General features: G+C 37.3%; 3 protein-coding genes across 7 annotated transcripts in view; 1 reads left to right on the top strand and 2 right to left on the bottom strand.

Moving 5' to 3' along the window:
* Window positions 1-162: 162 nt before the first annotated feature.
* On the bottom strand, window positions 163-4,755 carry ccn4b (cellular communication network factor 4b). Of its 3 annotated transcripts, none has more exons than XM_052618347.1 (5): window positions 4,489-4,755; window positions 2,900-3,176; window positions 2,299-2,556; window positions 2,001-2,194; window positions 163-1,041 (listed from the first exon to the last, which is right to left on the bottom strand). In XM_052618347.1, exons 1-5 carry the CDS (start codon window positions 4,534-4,536, stop codon window positions 742-744), a joined length of 1,077 nt encoding a protein of 358 aa, XP_052474307.1. In that variant the 5' UTR covers window positions 4,537-4,755; the 3' UTR covers window positions 163-741. The 3 variants fall into 3 exon arrangements, with proteins under 3 accessions (XP_052474307.1, XP_052474306.1, XP_052474308.1); XM_052618346.1 differs by having other exon boundaries at window positions 2,284-2,556; window positions 4,489-4,726; XM_052618348.1 differs by lacking the exon at window positions 4,489-4,755 and having other exon boundaries at window positions 2,284-2,556; window positions 2,923-3,170.
* A 1,517-nt stretch (window positions 4,756-6,272) lies between these two features.
* tg (thyroglobulin) overlaps window positions 6,273-24,085 on the bottom strand; it is a 28,069-nt gene continuing 10,256 nt past the window's right edge. Inside the window, exons 21-48 of one of the 3 annotated variants that reach the window (XM_052618342.1) lie at window positions 23,842-23,991; window positions 23,530-23,694; window positions 21,725-21,847; window positions 21,504-21,619; window positions 21,282-21,387; window positions 20,576-20,773; window positions 20,211-20,381; window positions 19,815-19,901; window positions 19,600-19,683; window positions 19,297-19,434; window positions 19,001-19,174; window positions 18,221-18,332; window positions 18,025-18,137; window positions 17,773-17,916; window positions 17,593-17,658; window positions 17,320-17,454; window positions 16,710-16,874; window positions 16,415-16,622; window positions 16,194-16,281; window positions 15,735-15,873; window positions 14,412-14,608; window positions 10,402-10,566; window positions 10,137-10,304; window positions 9,805-9,992; window positions 7,561-7,668; window positions 7,300-7,440; window positions 6,651-6,844; window positions 6,273-6,569 (exon numbers count right to left, since the gene is read on the bottom strand). In XM_052618342.1, the coding sequence (XP_052474302.1) occupies window positions 6,433-6,569; window positions 6,651-6,844; window positions 7,300-7,440; window positions 7,561-7,668; window positions 9,805-9,992; window positions 10,137-10,304; window positions 10,402-10,566; window positions 14,412-14,608; window positions 15,735-15,873; window positions 16,194-16,281; window positions 16,415-16,622; window positions 16,710-16,874; window positions 17,320-17,454; window positions 17,593-17,658; window positions 17,773-17,916; window positions 18,025-18,137; window positions 18,221-18,332; window positions 19,001-19,174; window positions 19,297-19,434; window positions 19,600-19,683; window positions 19,815-19,901; window positions 20,211-20,381; window positions 20,576-20,773; window positions 21,282-21,387; window positions 21,504-21,619; window positions 21,725-21,847; window positions 23,530-23,694; window positions 23,842-23,991 (3,980 nt within the window). In that variant the 3' untranslated portion in view covers window positions 6,273-6,432. The remainder of the gene's footprint in view (window positions 6,570-6,650; window positions 6,845-7,299; window positions 7,441-7,560; window positions 7,669-9,804; window positions 9,993-10,136; window positions 10,305-10,401; window positions 10,567-14,411; window positions 14,609-15,734; window positions 15,874-16,193; window positions 16,282-16,414; window positions 16,623-16,709; window positions 16,875-17,319; window positions 17,455-17,592; window positions 17,659-17,772; window positions 17,917-18,024; window positions 18,138-18,220; window positions 18,333-19,000; window positions 19,175-19,296; window positions 19,435-19,599; window positions 19,684-19,814; window positions 19,902-20,210; window positions 20,382-20,575; window positions 20,774-21,281; window positions 21,388-21,503; window positions 21,620-21,724; window positions 21,848-23,529; window positions 23,695-23,841; window positions 23,992-24,085) is intronic. The other 2 variants (XM_052618343.1, XM_052618344.1) reach the window with 2 other exon arrangements.
* LOC128030592 (src-like-adapter) lies at window positions 10,978-14,758 on the top strand. The gene is made up of 7 exons (XM_052618345.1): window positions 10,978-11,242; window positions 11,864-11,963; window positions 12,526-12,612; window positions 12,715-12,812; window positions 13,041-13,172; window positions 13,324-13,447; window positions 13,876-14,758. The coding sequence occupies exons 1-7, from the start codon at window positions 11,164-11,166 to the stop codon at window positions 14,087-14,089; spliced, it is 834 nt and encodes a 277-aa protein (XP_052474305.1). The 5' UTR covers window positions 10,978-11,163; the 3' UTR covers window positions 14,090-14,758.

Below are 24,085 nucleotides of genomic sequence, written 5' to 3'. Positions count from 1 at the left end.
TAAAATACTGACAGTATTTTTAGTTAAGTCAACAATGTAGTCTACAGAACATTTGATATAGAATCTAAATCAGTGGTTGTGCATCTTTCGGTCCCATCTTACATTATATTAATGAGCAAGGAAAATATGAAGAACAAACATATGATGTCTAAAGTCAAAGCATAAGGATAAGCAAATGCCTTTTAATAAGAAAGAAACATTTCTTGCATTTTCCAGAATTAAATATAAACAGTAGCAACTTGGCAAAATAAAAATGGAATCACTGTCACTTCTTTTATCAGTATTTTAGAATATGTTACTTAACAAAGATACAAAAATGTATTTTAACAGCATTTTACCTAATGTACTGTATATTTAAAAAAAAACGATGATGTGTATTCCTTTAAGGAGAATTTATTTTATCGTCGAAGCCAGGCAATTATTTTTTTATATATATTTTTTGAAGTCAACATCTTAAATGTAACATTTCCTTACTTTTAATATTTGTCCCCATCCATCCATCAGAAATCCTGTTGTACCATAAAGTCCTTGAGTCTGAACTAACATTGTTCCCCCCACAAGCCATCTCAATATGAGTTATTGTGCTGACGTTCATTCTTAAATCATTTGAAATTATCTCATCATCAACAGTGAATGATTCCTTTCTATGCTATGCATCATCCCTGTCACTGTCAAATGTGATGTACAGACTAAAAAAGTGAGCCTATAAGGATGCCATAAAAAGAGATTGTGGTGAATTAGTTAGTTAACAATCTCATTGAGCTCATAGTATTGCTCCAGATCTGCAAATATATCATTTGGATTCCTGCAGGAGAGGTTGCAGAAGCAGGCATTGATCCACATGTATTTCCAAGAAAAAACTGAACCATCTGGACACTCAAACTCCACCTCGATGGTCTTAGACTTGTATGGGATGCAGCAGCGCTCATCGCTACAGACTCCACAGTATTTGGGCCAATACGCCTTCTTACTGATGCAGCCTGAGATGGTGAAGTTCTGAAACTCTGGTTCACGGTAGATGTTCAGGCATTTTTTACCTGGCTGAGTGACAGATATGGCAATCAATACATCTATCCATCCATCAGTGACAATAATTTGACAGTCAATCAATCAATTCATCTAACAATCAATTCATTTGCTGTCTTCCTATTTCTGTGTGTGTGTGTGTGTGTGTGTGTGTGCGTGCGTGTGCGTGTCTGTCTGTCTGTCTGTCTGTCTATCTATCTATCTATCTATCTATCAATGATAATGATATGACAATCAATCAATCAATTCATCAAACAATCCATCCATCTGCTGTCTTCCTATCTCTCTCTGTGTCTGTCTGTCTGTCTTCCTATCTCTGTCTGTGTGTGTGTGTGTGTGTCTGTCTGTCTGTCTGTATCTGTCTGTGTGTGTGTGTGTGTGTGTGTCTATCCATCTGTCTGTCTCTCTCTGTGTGTGTGTGTGTGTGTGTGTGTGTCTGTCTGTCTATCTATCTATGAAAATATTATGACAGTCAATTTATCAAACAATCCATCCATCTGCTGTCTTCCTATCTCTGTCTGTCTCTCTCTCTGTGTGTGTGTGTGTGTATGCGTGTGTGTGCGTGTCTGTCTCTCTGTGTGTGTGTGTGTGTGTCTGTCTGTCTGTCTATCTATCTATGAAAATATTATGACAGTCAATTCATCAAACAATCCATCCATCTGCTGTCTTCCTATCTCTGTCTGTCTCTCTCTCTGTGTGTGTGTGTGTGTGTGTCTGTCTGTCTGTCTGTCTGTCAATCAATCAATCAATCAATCAATCAATCAATCTATCTATCTATCTATCTATCTATCTATCTATCTATCTATCTATCTATCTATCTATCAGTCTATCAGTTTATCTATCTATTAGATAGATTCAAAATATTTATGATATTTATTATTCTTACTTAATATATAATTAAAATAAATGGGAAACATGATGGGTGTGCAAATGAAATAGAACAGAAATAAACCAGAGACAGAATCAATTCTTACTCTAAAGTGCTTGGTGATGTCCACCTCACAGGGTCGGAGGTTACACAGTCGAGACACTTTCTCCATCACACAGCCAGGGTTGTCATTAGAGATGCGCTGTGATATGCCCCGCCCACAGGTCTTTGAGCAGGGACTCCACGGGGTAGTCTGGGTAATGCAATTTTTAGGCCAAATATCATTAGTGATGAGGGACACTGAAAAAGACATAAAGAAGAGGAGTAATTCATTAGTGATAAAGAACTAAAACAATGCACGGTCACCAGAAGATGCTATAGATATTTACCACCGCATGGCTCACCATCCTCATGAGCGTGTCTGGGGTTGGTCTTACGTGGTTTACGGGGCTCTTCGCAGATCCATTTCTCACAACACTGGCCTGGGATCTTCACTCGCTTGGGGGACTGACACCAGACCCGGGGAGGCAGGGACTTCGTGCAAAGTGACACACATCCAATCGCCCCATTCACACACAGACAGCGGTACTTACAATTGGGTTGGAAGCTTTGGCCATTACGGTAAATAACACCGTTATACTCACAGCCTGTTCCCATAACATCTGAAACAAAGAAGTCTGGATATTCATACTGACAACTAAAAGATTCTGTGACAGTTTTGTGCCCGAGTACCAATTTGACACAGAATATGAAAAGAATTATATATTGTATGTAATTTGTTGGTACTGAACATGATTGGTCTAGTAATAGTATATACATAAAATGCTAAATTTACATTTTCTCTAGTGGCTTATGTGCATATGCATTAATATGAATTATATTCAAGTTATTTTATTTTATTTTACAATTTATTAGGTAATTCAACTGAAAGTCACATTTACAAAAAAAAGTTTATTTATAGTATTTTAACTATCCCACTGTAAAGGAACACATAAGGTCACTTACATGCACACACTCCCTTTTCGTACCTCGGCTTGTCCGCACTGTAGTCACAGTAAAGTCCTTTATGATAGTCACAGGTATCTCTCTCATTACAGGTCTCCCCCACCTGCTTGGCACAGGCCTTGCAGCAGTCACATCCATCGGTCAACAGGCTGACCCCGTGTGGGCAAACAGGGGCATTCTTAGGGCACTTACAAGGCCACTGGCAGTATCGATTTCGGTTACGAGGGTCCAAATCTGTAGTCGCAAGAGGAGAGTCTGTGGAGTTGTGGGAACTGGCCTGTGTGGGAGACAGGAGAGGAACATGAAGAAGATATGCCAACTTTAGCCACTTTGGGGCAACAGAGAGTGTGCTTTGAAATTACATTGAAATGGGACCCTTTGAATAGACTTCTAAGACCTTCATTGTAGAGGATGCATTGGATTAGTTTCTAATCTGAACAAGCACATGATCCCTTTTACAGTGTAATTACACCAAATGTGCTTTCCAAAACTGATTGCTGATTTTAATAGATATACAAACAGAACGATATGCAACATTTTTGTGACATAACGTTTTGATTTGAATAAAATCAATACTGCCTGAGTTGTATGGCATCGCCTAAGTTTTGGTCCTCAAAGTATCTTTCGTTTTCTCTTTCCATCAGACCGGGTTTCTTTCAACGGTGGATCAAATGTAACAACAGTGAAATGGAGTGGAACAACAACGTATTGCAGAAGCGGAGAAGGGCTCTCAGCGGATCCGCTCCACTCGAATGTGTGATCCAGTCCGGAGTTTTCCGTCTGTGAATTGTTTAATTCTGATAAGTGACGCTTGATTCTTTATTTCAATGGCGGAGAAATTATTTGATTTGACAGAAATATATATATATATATATATATATATATATATATATATATATATATATAATATATGTTGATTTAAATATATATATATATATATATATATATATATATATATATATATATATATATATATATATATATATATATATATATATTGTGAGGCATAATTTATTAATATTAATAATTTGATAATCGATATTCAGCATACAATAGCACTTTTGTTAGTGTGATGAATGTCACCAAATTTGGTAAAATAAGGACAAACAACAACAACAAGATTATAATAAATACATAATATAGAAACTGTGTTAGGCTGTGTGTGTGTTACAATCTACTGAACACTTCCTAGACTTGATTTCCGAGCATTAATTAGTATAAAATCGCTCAAACTCATGACTTCTGGCACATGATGCACCAATAGATAATTGTTTTGCTTTATTGTCACCATGCCATTGATTGTCAGAATTGGAACACAGTATTATTTAGGTTTTCTTTTGATGCATTTGTAGGCTGTAAAGAATTTACACGTAGGTTATGACATGATACAGTTTTTCAGTCTCCACATAGAGATACAGTCTCCAACTCATCATTACTTTAACTGCTTGAAAGGGCAGCTTACAACAAATATTCTTGCTTTCCTTTACTTTTCCTTGAAACAGTCTGCCTTCAGTTGCGTGATTTTTCTTTAATTTTTTTTTTATTCAAATTCAAATACTGTATTCAATTAACGATATGATAAGACTCACCTGGTGCAAACTGGCTATCAAAAGAATCCACGACAGGGGTCTCCACATTACTATATACCTGAAAGAAATGCATTGAAACAAGAAATGTTGTTTGCTACAGGTAGAATCCACAAGCGTTCCCTCGTGGCGTCCACACGGCGCTCGTGATGTGTCGGTCAGCGTTACTGGACTTCAGTAAGTCAGTCTGTCAGATTTAGAGGGAGTTTGCTGGATGTTCAGTCCTCAAGGGGGAGGAAGCAAAATCAAACGTCTGAATGATTTAGAAAGCGACATTTTCCTACCGTTTGTCGATCTTATCAAATCACCAACAGAGGATTTCTCACGTCTCAGTTACGTCTCGGCAGTGGCATAATTACTGCATGACATAAAATTAACGCAAGCCATTAATTCCGGGACTTTACTCACTCGTAAGAGGATTTCTTTAGAGTGACCTTCGGTCAAAGAATCAAAGAATCTGATGAAAGATTTTTAATCATAAATGCTGGGTTGTTTCAACCAAATTTTGGGTCAAATATGGACTAACCCAACCATTGGGTTAAATTTTTACATTACATTTTTTAACCCAAAAGTTGGGTTAGACCAAATTTGACCCATAGTTAGATTGAAATAACCCAGCATTTTTTAGAGTGTAAATGTAGTCAATATATAATTTTTTATAAGCAGAATACAAGAGAAGAGGCATTCATTATTTAAATCCATCGTACATGTATTATATTGATTTAACTGCTTGACATTTGGACACAAATCATTCCAGAGATCAGCAGGAATTCTAGATAAGAGCAGTTGGACAGAGAACTGTGTGTCCTTAAATAATTTCTTCCTGTAGAGCTGTCATGGAGGTGAAAATGTATATTTAAGTGAGCAGACATTGTTGTGATTTAATAATACTTTTAAATCCTACCTAAATTTTACTGATAAAATCTACTGTACACTTTAAAACCATGAATTTCTGGCAACCACAGCTGCTGTGCAGCTTTCTTTTTTGCCATAATTTAACATTTTTACAGTACTTGAATCTACTACAGAAAACTGACCAATTGAAATATACTCACATTAATCTTTTCTAAACTAGATTTGAAAAATAAACTTTATTAACAATATATTTTTAATTTAAATGGTAAGCATAGAATTGAATTTTGAAACTGTTTTGTGTGATGCGTTCATATTCTGCCAAAAACCTTGAATCATATGCTATGTTGCGCTTTAGGTTTCCACTCTTTACAAATTGATATGGACGCCTGGGCAGCCTGCGACTGATGAACTAAACAGAAGAACAGTATATTCTAAATTCCTGTATCACAGACTTAAAAAAAAAAAAAATCACTGGAAAACCTTTCATATTTCAACCCTTAACGTGCAGCTTTGTTTCATAGTTCATGTAGAAATTATTTAAAAAGAGTCTCACAAAATAACACATTATGAGAAAAATGCTCTGACATTGACTTTTGCTGAAAGTTCAATTGTCCAGACAGCTGGAACAGAATAGACTAGACAAAGAGGAAAGGCTTCTTATAATCTCTAGGAATAAAGTGATAATTAGCATCGCAGAATAGCCCTCAGTTGGTGACACACAAGGCTGTTGCAGCATCTGGAAACTTGCTGAAAGGATTACTCCTATGTCCTCCTGGCAGCTTTGGTCAGTTCCTATTCCATGTGACATTATGATGTCTTTGTTTTAATGTGTAATCACCTGATTAATTATTAATGAAGATATTTAAATACTCTAACAATATTTGAAGCATTTTGTTTCTAAATGTCAAAAGTGAAGAACAACAACCCAAAAGTGTTTTCAATGCAATTTATTGTTTAGGTTCTACCATGATTCCTAATCAAAATGATTAATAATAGAAATAGAATAGAAATATCAATAGAAACTCCACAATGATATAGTGCAAAGATTGCTTCTGGAACAAGCAATTACAAGAAAATCTAAACATTCTGAGACTAATTGTAAGCATCTTTCTCAGATTTAGGTTTGCTTGGCGTCAGAGAGAAGCTTGGGTCTGGGATTGACTTTGGCACTTGGGTTGGATTTTGAATACCTCCAGAATCTCCCACTGAAGTCTCACAGGAGAATTTAGCTGTGAAGTCAAAAGTCAAAGTCAGGTCTAAAAGTACAACCAACCCACTGTTATCTTCCAATCTCTTAATGTGGTACTAACCGGTAGAGGTGCTCAAAGTCGGCACATATTGAGACCAGAAGGAACATTGAGGACTCTGGAGGTTCTTGCGGTTACTGAGTGTAAAGGACAGCTCCTTATAGCCCCGTCCACCCTGGTGAGGCATGAACTGAGGCCATGGGGGTAAGAACTTACTGAAGGATGTCCTAGATGCTGCAAGAGGCAGGTTGGGGTTGCTGTGGAGAGCAGAGGAGAGATGGACATGGCTGTGCAATAATCAATAAAGTCGAATTTTCAATTAAAATGTTATAACTCAGTGTTCTGATGACAAATGCTAGATTTCTTCAATCATTTGGTTGTTTTAAAGGGATAGTTTACCAAAAAAGAAAATTCTGTCATCATTTGCTCAAACTTATGTCATCCGAAATCCTTGAAAATGCTAATTTAATAAATATCTTAATTTGTGTTGCAATGTGAGTAAATGATGACAGAAGTTTCATTTTTGAGTGAACTCTCCCTTCAAACTTGCTTTTTTCTTACAATTGACCAGACTGACGCTCAGATCTGCCTTCATCCAATCAACAACTGATGTACAGAATCAAATCCTGCCCTAAATTTCACTTAAACATAAGGAAAATAAAAACATTACATAACGTAAAAAAAAAATACAACTGAAAAGGTTGATAAATACCCAGACTTTATGAAGTTTGCCATGTAGTTCATGATCTGCAAGGCAAGCGTTCTCTCTTTGGAGATGAAGAGATCATGCATTTCTGAGGCAAGAGGAACTCCAAAGAGGTACTGCACATCCATCGGCACTGACAGATCAGCACTGTGAAAAAATGTATTTAGCGTACATAGATTCTCATTAAATGTGATAGATTTTATTATGTGTGTTGCCATGAGTTCTGTGAAATCAAGTATGATAATAAGCTTTTGGAATGAGAGGCACCTGTTGTAGGCAGAGTCCTCAGGCAGGTGGTACATGTGAACACTGGACCGTGTGTTGGCTGCCCAGAATTCAGCCATGTCCACAGCTGGACAGATGATGAAGAGATCTCTGCAGAAATAAATGTGCATAATATGGCTGCATCATGCATGGCAAGGTGCAAGCTGCATTTTAAGGTTTTAATAACAACACAGGAGTTTTATCACATTATGGTTCATTTAACATGGTTTAATTCTGCCCCGATTGTCGCTTTCTGTGGTTGCCACAGTGTTGAAACAAAAAGAAATGAAACAATGGCAAAAAGAGGATCAGGAAATGATCCTGGATCTAAACTTGGTTTTATCGGGTTCTGTGTGTACTATTCTAGTTTTAGGTCTCTTTCTTGTTTATGATGCTATGCTGCTGTATGTGCAGCAGGTCATTACTCATTCGGATTGTATTTTGTCTGACACTAGTGATTATGTGGACAGCCAGCTTGTCCTCTTTCTCAACTTCATTCAGAGCTCCTGACAATTCAGAGAAAGAAGCAGGTATTAATAATTACACATAATATCAAAAAGAAAATGAAACTGCCCTTCAAAGATGAGCTAAACACTAAAGACTGAATTTCGTATCTTTAAAACTAGTTTAAATCACAGAAATATATATATATATATATATATATATATATATATATATATATATATATATATATATATATATATATATATATATATATATATATATATATATATATATTTAACCTTATTGTAGCAGAAATGTAATTCTACTCAGCATTTCCTTTATGCATTTAAAATATTTAGGTTGTGTTTCCAAAACTGAAGAATGTAGTATTTGCAGATATGATCTGGTAATCACAAACGGCAATAAATTAGAGGGAGAAGGCTGAGCTTTTTGTTAAATGAACTCTTGACTCTCAAGTGTACATGCTAGCCCGCTGAACTCATATTTTCCAGACACGCTTTGAATAAAATTCAGAACACTAATGTTTGACAGAAACTGAGCTCAAGAAGGTTGCATCCGTCATGCATCAAGTATCATTCAGAGCTAGATCACTTCAGTCATTACCTATGAAGTAGATAAATATATTACTTAAAATCCATCAAATTACCATTAAAACATCAGTGCATTTTGTACAGATTTTTTAGTTTTCTTCTTACAATATTAGTTATTCCCATCCAATATATAAACTTCACTGTTAAAATGTCATGAAACTGTTCTCAGATTACTGATGAGTGACAGTTTTTACTTAGGACTGTTTTAAACTCACACTTGAGTACATTTCAGTCAGAGACCTATATATACCATTTCCTTCCTCTTTGTCACAAACAAAGCTGCCTCCACACCCTCAGTGAACGCAAGACAAGAATTCAAGCACAGGGCCCTACCCTAAGGCTCAAAATGATTTCAGCTCTGGATTCCTCGGTATTCCAGACCACTTAACCTTTTCTCAAGGGTCTGAACAAACAAAATCATTGACTTACAGAAACGGCAGCTGTGAACACATTGAGAGAGGAAATCTATTGTTCATTCTGGCATCGAACTAAAGAATTGCAACTAAGCTGTTAAATCAGATTAAAACTGTCTTTTTAACATTGCATTTAAATTGCATAAACCCAGAAAGATTTTACTTCTCAAAGAAATCATTCTGGCCTCTTTGGGAGCACAGCACTTCTTCTTTAAAAGAAGTCTTTCACTCACCAAAATTCGATTTATTTGATAGGTAATACAGTAAAACAGTTATCTTGTGAAATTTTATTACAAAGTAACTCTTCTTTATTTTAATATATTTTTTTAAATGTAATTTATTCCTATAATGGCAAAGCTTAATGTTAAGCAGCCATTACTCAAGTCTTCAGTGATGTATTCTAATATGCTGATCTAGCGATTGATAATACATTTATTCTAATATTAATATATAATATTATTCCTCGATAATACGTTTTGTGCAAATGTTTTTGTTTTCCACAATTCTTTGATGAATAGAAAAGTTCTAAAGAATAGCCTTTTCTCTTCTTTTTTTTTTTTAAATATCTTGCAAGAATGTTTTAATTGTAACTTCAAATGAATGCATCATTGCTAAAAATGTTAATTTCTTTCAATAAATAAACAAATGAATCAATCTTAGACCGATTTTGCTTGGTAGTGCAACTTTGGTATCTGGGAGGTATATGCTTTCTATCCAACATTCTTGTAATGAAAACAAAAAAAATGTCCTTTTGTTCTGTATGACCTTCCACCTCTTACCTCGTAGCATTTTCCAGTGCACGAGAGAACACATTGTATCCCGAGGGTGTGGGGGAGTGTTGCATAGAGTAGAACCAGGTCGCGGCCTCCTTCACGAAAGCATTAGCATCATCTCCTCCCAGAGAGTTCGACAGGGCTGCGTAAAACGCTGTCTTGCTGTCAGCCCTTCCCTGAAGCTGCTCGAAATTCTTCTCATATAAAATAAACACAAAAGCACCAATAAGAGAATGGAAGTAGTTGTTCTCTAACCACACCCAGCTTTAATTCTTACACTATCTTTTAGGTGCTTTGCTCTCGCTCATTTCTCAGTCTGATATATTTTTTGTCCTGACCTTGATGTTCTTGGCTCTGCTGATGAGGCCGTCTTCAAATGATGTCCCTAGAAGTAATTCAGCTTTGTGGAAGTTTCCGGACAGAAGGGCTACAGAAGGCTTTTCCCGAACTACAGTTCCATCAACCACTGGTGACCAGGCCTGCAGGGGACCACTCACTGCTAACAACTACACAGAAAAAACACCCCAAAGATGTTACGCAACAAAAATAATGATCGTTTTTGACAGTTATGTGCATTTTCTTCTCAAATGTAACCCCTTGTACCTTGGTCTGGGCAGCATTGATGCTCTGAGCTGGTTTACTCCTCAGGCAGGTCAGCAGCTGTGAAATATCAGAGGCCGAGCAGCCAAGTTCTCTAGCCAGAGATGCAGTTTGAGCCTGGGCTTTAGACGTACTTGTTACAACAGCTGGAGAAAACACCGATCCACCCTAGAAGCAGACAACAGAATTGTTAAACACTGCATATGACCACTTAAAAGGGATCCTTTTCCGAACCATGATGAAGTATTTTCATCTAGACCTCATTTATTGTTTTTTTATTCGTTTGTTTTTTTACTTTCAAGATACTTGTTACTCCGTTTGAGAATTGAGAGAGAATTTAGAGCTGTCAGACTCAAATGTCAAGGAGACGAACACATTTTATATTAATCTATTATGGTTTCAAAACATTTCAAAACATAAAATCACAAAACCATGAGTGGTTTTCTTTGCATACCACTGCTATTTATACACCTGTTTACCAGAAGCTGTGCATTTCTTCCATATATAGAGCATTCCTGAATTAATTTGCATGCGATTATAAAGCCGTTTCATTTCAGCACTTCCTATTTTTGCTTATTGTGAAGTGGAAAGTGTGGTGAGACACACAGCTTCCCCGTTTACTCAGGCCATGCCCTTATACTCTCATCAGTGGGAAGTTGTAAAACAGAACAATAACAGAATCTTTAAGAAAGGGAGATTGTCTGGGTTTGGAAAGACATCTGATGGCTGATTGGATGTGGTAAATTTGTAGGAATAGACCCGACAATGGGAGCCACTCTGGCCGGCCAAAGAACCCTGGAGGATTTCAAACAAGCTCGTACTAATGAAGACCTTCCACCAAGAGGTACGAAAATGCTGAGCTCTGTTCAAGTGACTGGTTTCAAGTGACGTTCCGAGTTATTGTAGGCTGATGGCACATCGTTTCAATCATTTACAGATGTTGTGGTGTGTGAAGAGACTCAAACTGTATTAATACTTAAGCATATGTCGGTGCTCCGTGTACACATAATGTGCGGTGTTAGCTGTGGTTTGTCCTTGAAATGAAATAATATTCGATAGAATAAGCGGAACTTCTCCATTCTGGCAAAAACAAATTAATTTAGAGTTCGACCTAAAAAAAACGTGAAATCTCTAAAATTGGACACAAGCGCACAACACTGGCTTGTAACACCCTTGACTTAATATTAACAAACAAGGAAGTTTGTTTTTCTTTTTAGTCATCATTCTTGAATTAAATGATCAAGTTAAAATGCTAGCTCAAAGGCTTAAGGAATATATTCGAAGTACTTCCTAGCATTGCAACTTAAGTAGTAATAATTAATACTAAATGACTTCCTAACACAACTGCACAAATATACAGGTTTGTTTCATTCGCAAGAACCAAAGAGCTAAGTTATCTTTGACATAAAAAACAACTAACATACATAAACATTATGAACATATATATATATATTTTCTGTTTTAGTGGATGAGAATGACACAGCAGTAGTGTTGGATAACTACCCTCCTCCTGATATCTGCGAGCCTATATTTAGAACGGGAGATTGGCTGAAAATAGTGTCGGAGTAAGTATTATCATCACATATTTCTAGAATAGTTTTTAACACTGTATGCTAACAGTATGCTGTTATGGCTTACAAGATTACTCAAGATATGCTACAACAAATAGGTTTTTTTCTTTCCTCCTTCCTTCGAAAACACAAAAAACCCCAGCAATTTTGTGAAATATTATTACAATTTGAAATACCTTTATATTTATATTAATATAATTAAAAATGTAATTTCTTCATGTGATCGTAAGCTTAATTCTCAGCAGTCATTAGTTTTCAGTGCCATTCTAGAAACATCTAAATATATAAATATAGAGAGAGAGTTTGTATGATTGAAGTGTTAGTATGTTATTAAACTATATTTGCCCTCATTAACATTGACAGTTGCTGGGCGTAATGTGTGAATGCACAACCGGCCTCGAAACCTTGAAGCCGTGTTAACTTCTGCTGTTTAACGTATACAGAAAACTGCTTTTCACGAAATAGAAATATGTTGGTTTTTGATCATTATAAACTTTAAAAGTACAAACTGTCCACATGCATTTTTACACATGCATTAAGTCTCCCTTTCTTTCAGGGAAGGGTACTGGTGGAAGGTCTACTCGGTCAACACTAAGGAAGTGAACTATATACCACACTGTCACGCCACAAAAGTCTACCATGGGTAGGTTCTGACTCGCCAACTAAACTAGCTACTTCTCATTTAGATTCCACTAGTTATTTAATGCTCTCTAAGTGTTAATGGAAACATTCTTGCCGGTCTCAGCTGGCTGTTTGAAACTGTGACCAGACCAAAAGCTGAGGAACTGCTGCAACTCCCAGGAAACCGAGTGGGGTCATTTCTGATCAGAGAGAGCACAAAAGGTCAGAATACACATTTAAAAGGAACATTATACTTTAGACTATTGCCAAACAGCCAGAGCTTCAGTTCTGGTCCATATTTCAGCCTATTCTGGATGACAACCGCCCACTTAGAATTGTCTGACAGACAAGAGTTTTATAAATAGGCCAACTTAAGGGTCTTCTAAATAATATGTTGGCTTATACAGTAATATGGCTGATGTTACAATCATGTTGATTGCATTTTTGTAGGTATGTACACCTTATCTGTGCGCCACAGAAAAATTAAGCATTATCGAATAGTTCGAATGCCAAACAACTGGTACTTCATCTCTCCACGTCTCACATTTCAATGTCTGGAAGATCTGGTCAACCACTACTCTGGTAAATAAAAACAAAACAAAAATAAAAACAAATAAAAAAATGACTATTACTACTAAATAATAATAATAGAAAAAAAACACTACTCTGGTAAACCAAAAAACAAGCAGTTTTATCGGTTTGATGCAGATTTTTCCCTCTTGCTCTGGTTCAGATATAGCAGATGGACTGTGCTGTGTTCTAACTGGCCCATGCCTGACCGCCTGTGAAACACCCCTGAGTAAGATCACAAAAACACCTAAGGAGAGAAAAGCTTTTGACTGGAGAGCAGTGAACAGGTAATACGATCAATAACAGCCACTCAAATTTTGTTCCCTATACTACCGCTCAAATGTATAGGGTCAGTAATATTTTCATGTTTTTGAAAGTAGTCATCTATGCTCACCAAAGCTGCATATGGACCAAAAAAAAAAAAAAACAGCAGAAACTGCTATATTGTGAAAATGATTTAAATTTACTGTTGATGAGTTCTAATGAACAGCATTTTATTTTTTACTGAATAAAATTTTTTATTTATTTGGGGAGGAAAAACCTATTGACCTATTGAATGGTAGTGTATATTTAACAATTTTGCTTTTTGTTTCTCCTCTAAAACTGAAATTAATTTATTTGATAAGTGGTTGAACTATCATATGAACACGAAAGCATTTTTTTAAAAGTATTTTCAGACAACATCTATAATACTAATGCACTTTTCCTTGCTCAGCTCGGAGCTCGTCCAACAGAGCACAAGCCCTTCAGGGGTCAGCTATGGGGTTCAGAACAGTGTCTCTTCCTACCTGTCTTTGCTGGGACAGCAAGAGAAGCCAGAGAAAAAGAGATTTAGCGTGAAGAAGAGGTGGAGGTCTGTCTACATGACACAAAACCACCAGCTTGACAGTTTGGCTACTGTGGAAGACAACTATGAGGAGGTGCTTTGATAAATCACAGCTGATTCGTTCCAGGAGCTCAAAAGCTGATCGAAGGATATATAAAGGCATTGTGTGTGGACTGGAAATAGACAGACTTTTTGTCAGAGAATCATCTGAAACATTTAAAACAGTTCCTCAAGCAAAGCATGTGTTTATTTAAACCTAGGCTTACGAAACTTTGAGGCTGAATGTTTTAAGACGCTTGTGCAACCTTGTATCATTATTTTTAGACTGGCGAACGTTGCTCTTTCTGCAAATGTGACTACAGACATGTGACATAAAACAGTTGTGTAATGTCACCAGCAGTGGGACTTAAGAGTTCTGTTCTTACCATTAGTAAAGCTCGGCGGAAAAGTGATGAAGCTGACGGTGAGGTAAGATGAAGACTCGCAATGTCGGCACCGTTTCTCTCTGCCCCTACAGTGACTTTAGTGGGGTCTCCTCCGAAAAGAGCAATGTTCTTCTGAACCCATCCCAGAGCAGCTGCCTGGTCCTGCAACCCATAATTCCCCGGCAGAGCACTGGAATCTACACAGATTCAACAGAATTCAATTCACCATCAGGCATATCCAAATGTGTTTTCCACACATATATTAAATGGCAATAAAGCTCATTCTGATTCTGAAAGCTGTGATGCAAGAAGATTCGAAATAAATGACTGAAAAATCAAGAAATAAATATATATTTTTTATGTTTAATAACGTATTCACACCTCCACAGAGGTTTGGCTGGGAAATACCATTGTCACAAACAATTCAAGAAATGTAAGGAAGCCAGTCACACTTCTGCACAGCTTTCACTGTGTGTTGTTTTTGGCTGGAAAATGAAAGCTCATCCTGGCAGACCACTCAAAGGCCTCCTTTTCATACTTAAGTAGGAGAAAAGAATCTGAATATTTTTACAACTACTGTGGGGAATGGAACTTCTCACATGAACATTACATAACTATATTCCATAACCATATCCATTCCTTTTTTTTTTTCTTTTTGGAATTCCATTTTATGGAATAAAGTATCACATTTTTGCAAAATGTCATTTCGTTCTAACCCGACAGAGCTTCCAGGACACAGTTTAATTCTAGTGTAGGATATATAATAAAAAAATATGGTCATGCAGAATAAAGGATTAATACCTGCTGTGTAAGTACTAATAAACAACCAGTATGCTAGTAATATGCAACTAGTTAATAGTGAGAACTGGTCCTGAAACCAAAATGTATTTTATTATTATTATTTTTTCCATTTAATTTATTTATGCATTTAGCAGACGCTTTTATCCAAAGCGACTTACAGTATTTTATTTTATTAAGCAAGGATGCATTAAACTGTTTAAAGGTGAACTTTGAACTTTCTTTTCATCACAGAATCCAGAAAACTATGTTTCACGGTTTCCACAAAAACATTAAGCAGCTCAACTGCTTTCAACTTTGATAATAAGAATTCTTCCTTCAGCACCAAATCAGCGTATGAGAAAGATTTCTGAAGGATCGTGTGACTCTGAAGACTGGAGTAGTGGCTACAGAAAGTTTAGATTTGCCATTACATTTAAAATATATTTAAAATAGAAGACATTTGTGGGGCTGGTTAGAGTCATTATATCAAGATGTATATATGAACACTTTCATGTTTATATGTGTTTGTGTGTTTTTGGGAACCTGCACTGAGGAAACCGAAAGCGGCCACCCTGAAACCGGCTGTCACTACAATTATGTTGCCAACAGCAGCGAGGTAAGACCCATCTAAGAGACCCGATCCAGAGTTGTGGAAGAACACCAGAACCGGAGCGTTCTTTCCCTGTGGCAAAACAGAAAAAGTGTACTATGAATACCAATAACAGCATTTACACCACCGTCAGCAGATACAGTGGTTTATGAAAGCAGTATTAACATATGCAAAACCCCGTGAGAATGAGAACTGAGAAAAAAGAACAAAGTTAGTTGTAACATTACATTAGTGTATTTATTATATTGTTCAGAAATCTGGGGCCAGTAAAAATATATATATATATATTTTACCGACTGGAAACATCTGAATAGTAGTGTACATGTATATATAAATAAAATAATTTATTTATATATGTATCTATGCTTGTTTTGAGCTCATGTGGGTCTTACCACACTACTAGCAACAAACACATTGAGGTACAGACAGTCTTCACTGGAGGTGGAGTCACCGGGATCACCAGGTTGAAGACAGCTGGATCTAAAACAGTTATGATAAAACAAACCAGATCACACTCCGGAAAAGTGACTTTACTAATTCTGCAGTAAGCCAGCCAGTCAACTTTATGGGATAAATGTATGTTAATTCACATTCTGCAAACACAGTTGCCCACCGAGAAAACGTGGCATTCCAGGTACCGGTCCAGTCAGCTGGCAGCGGAGGGCTGAAGCGGAGCTCTCCGACTGGTGGACGAGCGTAAGGGACACCCAGGAAATAGGTTACACGCTTGCTATCTGAGCCAGTTATGGGTTTCACCTCGCTCTCTCCGAGAAGTGTCCCGTGATCAGGAATGGAAACAGAAGTCAACTCTTGTCGTAAACCTATAAAGAAATGTTTGGACATCTGTGTTGTCGGGGTGAAAGAGATCAGACGCTCTGAATAAACTGAAGAATGTTTTGTGGTGCCACCTGTCCTGACGTAAACCGCCCGAGCAGGCTCTTTGGTGACTAGGAAGCAGCGCTGGCCGCTGGTTGTAGAAAGGCAGGTGTGTGTGTCTGGATACATCACACATCTCAAGGCTGACTCTCTGCTATCAACAGACACAGCTGAACAGGACTCACTCTCCTCACAGGCTACAGAAGAGCAGAAAGTTATCAGAAGACAAGGATAACCACATACTATCTGTACTGTAAATTGCAAAAAACTAAATATGTTAATCTTCTTATTATTAATAATTCAATTAAAATGTAATTAAAATTAATTATGAATGGATTGTATATTATTTCAGCCTTTCTATCACGGGAATAAATCACATTTTTAAACACATTAAAATAGAACCGATATTTTAAATTGTGACAATATCTCAAAATAATACTCTTTATACTGTATTTTTGATTAAACATATGCAGCTTTGGTGAGCATAAGAAATGCAATATTTATTCAGATCAAAAGCAAACTGCATGTTGCTACATCAAATTGCTCTGTGTTCAGCATGTAACGTGTGGATCGAACACATCAGCTTCCTGTAAAAGTTCTGAGTAAAAAAAACAAAAACCACAACAAAGTTAGAAACATTACCAGATAGACACCAGTCCCTGACTTTATCCAGATCGTCTGCTATATCTCTGCTTATGTGGACGATGTCAAAAGCTGATACAGATGAATCCACCTTGACAGAGCTGGCATCCAATTGCTTCCAGTTCTTCAAATCAGCTGCTTGCAAAGAAGCAATAAAATCAAGAATGATGTGTGAAAATTACATAAATGACTGAATTAAATTACTATCTAGTAATACAAAATAATACATTTGTTAGGAAACAGAAAGGTATTATTTATTTAAGAGACTCTTACCGTTCTTTGAGGGAGAGCGGAGACTAAATGGTGGACACACACTGGGATTCTTTATCCATTGGTTTACTACAGAGATAAACAAATCTGATGTTGAAAGTCATTTAATTCAAAAAGTCACATAATGGGAATTCTCCATTTATTGAAATACACAGAGTAAAGGCACATGGATTTCAGATATACCTGGCTTTTCATACCAGCCGAAGGGATAGACTTCAGTCTGCACTTTGGATGGAGAGCAGTCCTGAATCCTCCAGTTAGTATCGTCATTCTCACCACACGTCTGGATACCCAGACTATTCAGAGTTAGACACAACACATCTGATCCTGTACAAACGCAAAACAGAGACCAACTGTGAGTGGTTTCATTCCACAGATTAGACCTCACATACATATGCTTTGAGTGAATGTGAACCAAGATGAGTTGTGTATTACGAGACTCGTCTGAGTGAAAAGGTTCTTCCGTACTAGGTACACCTGAATCTCGGACATATCCTATGCCACGGCAGCATGGATCTTCATCACATCGCCTCTCACATTCAAAAAACCTGCTCGAAAAATTAAAACGGCATTATGCATGGAGGAAACAAATAAACTGACATGGAAACAAATTTGTTGGTTTTCCACTCACCCTTCTGTAATAGATTTACTGGACAGACTGACTCTACTGCGTACAGAGTAGGACACCATCTTCTTAAAAGGAACACGACCGTAGAAACTCTTCACACTTCCTAAAAGAGAAACTGCACGAGGGAAAGAAAGTGATGTCAGAACTTGATCAAAAGCTCTTTGGCGTAATAGGTTGGTAAAAAGACAGTGGAACATTTATACAAATACAAACTTCCAAGTGTGCTTTTGGGCACACTTTTATTGTAAATTCTAGATCATTATATCTGCTAAAAGTGAAAAAAGCTTAGTAGCATGGATCGCATAAATGCTAGTAGAAAATCACTAAATTGCTACAAAATGTGATACCATTGTGTGTAACTTCATGTGAATTTTAAATGAGTGAGTGTGAGAATGATCTGAATTTTGGCTGGTGGGATTTCCATTAGATTTCACACTTAAGGGGTCATGAAACAACAATTTCTGAGATGTCAACAGATAAGATTGGCACTTTTGACAGCAGCAGAAGCATTTAGCAGCTGTGAAATATCAAGACATCAGACTTTACCATAGACCACAGTCATGAATCTGCATTTGTCCAATATAGTATAATATATAGTGTACAGTATATGTGATTATCTGAGGAATGGGGTATGACAACAAAATAACTTTTGAGTTATTGTGTTTTCATTATTTCAAATGCAAATGGAACTAAATAATTAAAATAACCATACTTTTGAATCATAAATTAAATCATCACTTAACTGTAGTGAAAGCATGGCCTTTTTGTGTATAAATGACTCACCGTTCTTCTGGTATGCATTCTGAGGTCTCTGTGTCATCACTAAACTGCACGCCTGCCTGAGAGGTTTGTCATACGCCCCACATACACGAGTGTCAGGATACAATGCACATGCAAAATACAGAGGGCCTTCATCACGAATGTCGGACACGTGACAGAGTTGTTCTTCTCCGCAGCCTGAAACCCAAATCCCATATTCACAGATCAGAATGTGAAAGATTCTTGCACTGCACAGACATCTAGTAAGTACTGTATTTAGGTGTAAGCAAATAGCTTCTCATGAGGCTATTGCATCTTACGTTTCAGGCACCACAGCTGTGCCTCCTGGAAAGTGTATTGGTGTTTAAAGATCCAGTAAAGCTGACTGGGAAGTTCCCTCTCTGGGTCGACTTGTACATCACCGTCCTCCAGAGGACCAAATGTCTCCTTTATTGAGTCTAAATGGACAGAAGATCAATTTAGAAAGAAAAAAAAATAACATTTAAATATATATTTTACAATTTAATTTGAAAAAGTGCAATTTACTTTTAAGCACAAAAAATGCTTTAACAAGTACATATATATTTGTAAAACTAGTTTGGCTTTATTTCATTCATTCATACCAGAAAGTGTACTTTCGGAATCTTCTAAAACAGCTGATCCAATGCAAGCCGAGGGAGTTTTTGGACGCGTGTTCATATCAGACTCTGAAGATGTAAATTATAACCATTAGATTATACAAGAATAAAAGCTAGATCATAATTCCTTTAAATATATGCTTTTGTTTATGACAGGCTTTTAAAATGGTTTATTAGTGGCATGCAGACTATTTCCAAACCTTTCCAAAGGTAGATACGTTGGAAGCTAAAGAGAGTTTCCTGGTAGCCTGTTTTATTTTTGCTGGATGCCGGTAAGGCTGCATCATCTACAAGAAATGTTAATTTCCATTACAATGCCCATCATACTGTATATAAGACATACAATTGAATTTCAAAATCAGTCAGAGAGTGTAAAATCTCTAAATGTTTGAGTTTATAACACGTGTACCAAGAGGGGAAAAAAACACCAGAATGAAGCAATACAGAGCAACCACTGGAAACTAAACATTTGATAAAGGTCAAATAACCGCTGAACCAAGTTGTGCAAGTTTTAGACAACATTTAAACATATTTGTGCACAGTCTAAAACTGCTTGTTATGAAATCTGGAGTGTGTACGTATACAAAGATTCATACTGATGGTAAAGTTCTGTCCGCCAAAGTTGAAAGTGAAACGTTTCAGTTGTTTGCTGTATTGGACACCAGCACCACAGATGCGGCTGGAGGAGGCCACGCCCCTCGCATCCCAGTCTGCCTCACTGCACTGCAGCACTGAAGGAGCGCTCAGGAGCCCACACATGATAGAGCCTGCACGACACGAAACAAGCCATTTAACAACATTAAACACAGATGTGATACATACAGCTAAAAAGATTGCCAAAAGACATAGTCAAAGAAATGTGTGGCCACGTGCCCTCCCCAGTTTGAATAAGCATGACACGACTTATTTTGTATTGTAGTGATTGCTACATTTGCTTGTAATGAGTGAAAGTGCCTCTGACCTCCATCGAGGACATTCTGGTTAAGGATGAATCCATCACAGCAGCTCTCTCGACTGCAAGAGTTGACGCAGAAGCGATGGACGTCAGCCAGAGTAGTTCCATGCGCATCAAACACAAGTGTCCGATACACTCCAGAACCGGTCTTACGGAAACTCAGCCTCTCAAAACTCTTCGGGCCTGCTGTGCTGAATTCATGACCTTTCAGAAGATGAAGAGTGGAGAGTAAAAGAGAAAGGAAGAAGAAGAGATGTTATTCAAATCATGGGCAAGAAACGCAAGTGCATCTAAATGCTTTTGGGCCGCACAAAAATAACCAGACACTGGGAGCTCTGTTCCTGAGAGGAGTCAAAAAATATCAAGTCATTCATCTCATAAAAGAACAAGCTTCAGGAATGTTTTTATTACAATTTGCTTTATTCTTGTGTCCACAGATGACTAAACCACTTTGCTAAAATCATTACTTACAAACCACAAATGAATCTTTGGGACTGGAGTTCAATTATGTATCTTGATAATATTTTATTGTAATATGCTCTTTCCCTTTTAGAAAAGTTAATTCTCTATTCAGACAAACTCAAACTCTCATGATATTGTATGCATCGCCACGTTTTATTGCTATGTGTAACCAATAAGGGGTCCAGGTGACTCACAATAACTAACCCAACCGAGAACATTTGGGATTTAATGATTTATCTGATAATCTTACCTTTCTTTCTCAGCACAATCAGACCGGGTTCATCTGCTTTTATTTTCAGAACACAGTTGAGAGTTTGGAACATTTCCGCACCATCATTTCCCAAAAACCCTTTGCTCTGCAATGCCAAACAAACCACAAGACTCTTTTTAGCAATAATCATGACACTTTTCACTAGACCAAAAAAAAAAAAAGACTCAATGCCAAATTATAACACTTAAATATCCTTCATACTTGTTCAGAGGTCCTGCATTCAACATTATCCACACTTGTGCTATACAGTTCACAGAAAGTTTTCTCTTTTTCCCTGAAAATAGCCAGATGTTGGCACGAATCTTCCAGGGCACAATCTAACAGAGAGGGATGTGATCAACATTAGTCATTAAAAGTCTGAGTGTACATCTGGCTAATTCAAGTACAGGTGCACAACTGCAATATATAACAGTGTAACTCACCAAGCACACACTTCCTGAGCTGTTTCTCCTTTGGCTGGGTTGAAGACTCAGAGCTCAGTATTTCAGCACTCTCAGATTTAAGCAGCAGGGAGGAAGAGGCAACCACCGCAAACTTTTCCATTACTGTAGACACACAAAGAATGATATACTGAGCATACATACATTAAGTCAGATATTGTTTGTCCTTTCATATTGATAAAGATTTGCCCATTTATAAGCACCGTTGAACTGATACTTTAGCAAGGCTTGTGGAAGGTACATTCGAATTGTAGCTCACTAAGCAAGCTATACTTTAAACCAGTAGTTGGATACACTATAACTTACTAACAAAAAGTGGCTAACTACATTGACATTATTTAAGAAGATAATATCTTTCTGAATATAAAACTATCACCATCATACTTTTACAACCAGAGTAGCATTTATCTGACACAAAACAATCAAGATGTCAATTAGGACAGGGTTATAAGGAGAAAAATACATCAGAAAGTACTAATACCAGTCAAATAAACAGTAACAAAGAACAGAATTTAAAGTTGCAATGAAGTGGAAATAGCGTGACATTTTCTTCCATATTGTGATGCACATCTGAGGAAAACATTTTAAAAAAGTAGGGGGATTTGGTTCTATTGATTGAATATAAGCAGTTTTAAAAGCAAAACTGCAGACAACTGTAAGAAAGACACAGGGTTTAAGTGGACTGAATGACTGGAGAGGTTCAGCATATGTGACCAAAGAAATAAAGTTTCTTCTGAAGATTGATTTATGATATTTTGATTAAATAAAAAGGTCAAAAACTTTTTTAAATAATGAAACAAGTTCATGGATGAATCACTCACAATGGCTATGTTTACAGGCACACTTTTTGGTTCAATCGGACTGAATTCATTACGATTGATGAATCTGATTGTAGTGTTTACATGAACGCTAAAAGTGATCCGGTTATTGTGCGCGTTTATATGTCACAAGCTTCAAATCGGATTTTTTTTTCTAGACATGCGCACACTGCTCAAATAGTGAAAGTGAAAAGTGAAAGTGACATAGATAATATTGAGTTTCTCACTGTTTGCACATAACCAACCTCCTACATGGTTTCTTTATTTGTTTTTAACAGCAGAATTATTATATACACCTTTATGGATAAATAAACATATAAACCGCTGTGCTGCTCATATTTATCATGCGAGAAAAAATGCCCATGCCCAAAACGGGTTTGTCTGCGGATGAGTATCCAAAACAAGGCTGTCCTGCTCAACTTCACAGTTTCAGAGTGTAATGAGAGTTTTATTATGACAGGACACACATTTATACAACACTTTATTCAAAAGGAAGACGTTCCGTGCGTCATACGTTATTTCTGCATCATTGCACATGCGCAGTCCTTTCAGTTTCATGGTTCAATTCGATCAATTGTTAACATTCCACTACATTTAAGTGTTGTGACGTATGTGGTGTCCCATACTCTGAATTTGTGCTCTGCATTTATCTCATCCAAGTGTACACACAAAGCAGTGAGTAATGAAGACACACACACACACACACACACACACACACACACACCCTGGAGCAGTGAGCATTTGGAGGTTTGGTGCCTCAAATCTCACTCGTGGCATTCACTCCTCCCACCTATAATCCCTGCCAGAACTGATCCTCAAACCCATGTAACCCACCTTTGGGTTACAAGTCCAACTCTTTAACAATTAGGCCACGACTGCCCCAACTGCAATTAACTCTCACACTATTTAAAATGTAAAAGTATCACTATTTTTACTTAGTTACTCCTTAACACTGACTGTAACACATACCTTTGCACTCTTCAACAGTTACTGGATCATCAGAAGATGTCCAAGAAAGTTCCTCCCCCTGTGAAGAGACACAAAACCATCTGCCAGACATGGGATCCTTCTGGGCTGACAGGAACTCCCCTTTCTTTGTACAACTCCGTTTACTCTGCTGGCACTCAGTAAGACCTTAAGATATCAAAAGGACAAAAATGAAAACAAGACTTTAAACCATGAAAAAAAGAATTTGCCTCTGAAGCCTGTGATCTACATTTTGACAGATCTGCCATGTATAACTGCAGCCATCTAGACCTGCTACTCTTGGCCTGTACTCACAGTGAGAAGCACTGAAGGCTCCCTGGGCCACAGTGGATGTTCCCGAGGGGCAGGGAGAACAGAAGGCCTGACCTTCTTCCACTTGAAATGTATCACGGGGACACAAAGTACACACACCGCCACTAGAAAAAGAACCAGCTGGACACACCACTGCGTGTGAGAGAGGATAAAAACACAAACACACAGGGAACAGAGTGATTAAGTTTGGGTAATGATGGTGTCAAGTGGGGGAAAAGAGGAGAAA

This window comes from Carassius gibelio, chromosome A16 (assembly GCF_023724105.1).
Source record: "Carassius gibelio isolate Cgi1373 ecotype wild population from Czech Republic chromosome A16, carGib1.2-hapl.c, whole genome shotgun sequence".
Classification (NCBI taxonomy): Eukaryota; Metazoa; Chordata; class Actinopteri; order Cypriniformes; family Cyprinidae; genus Carassius; species Carassius gibelio.
The sequence above is the reverse complement of the archived record's forward strand: the minus strand, read 5'-3'. Positions and strand labels throughout refer to the sequence as shown.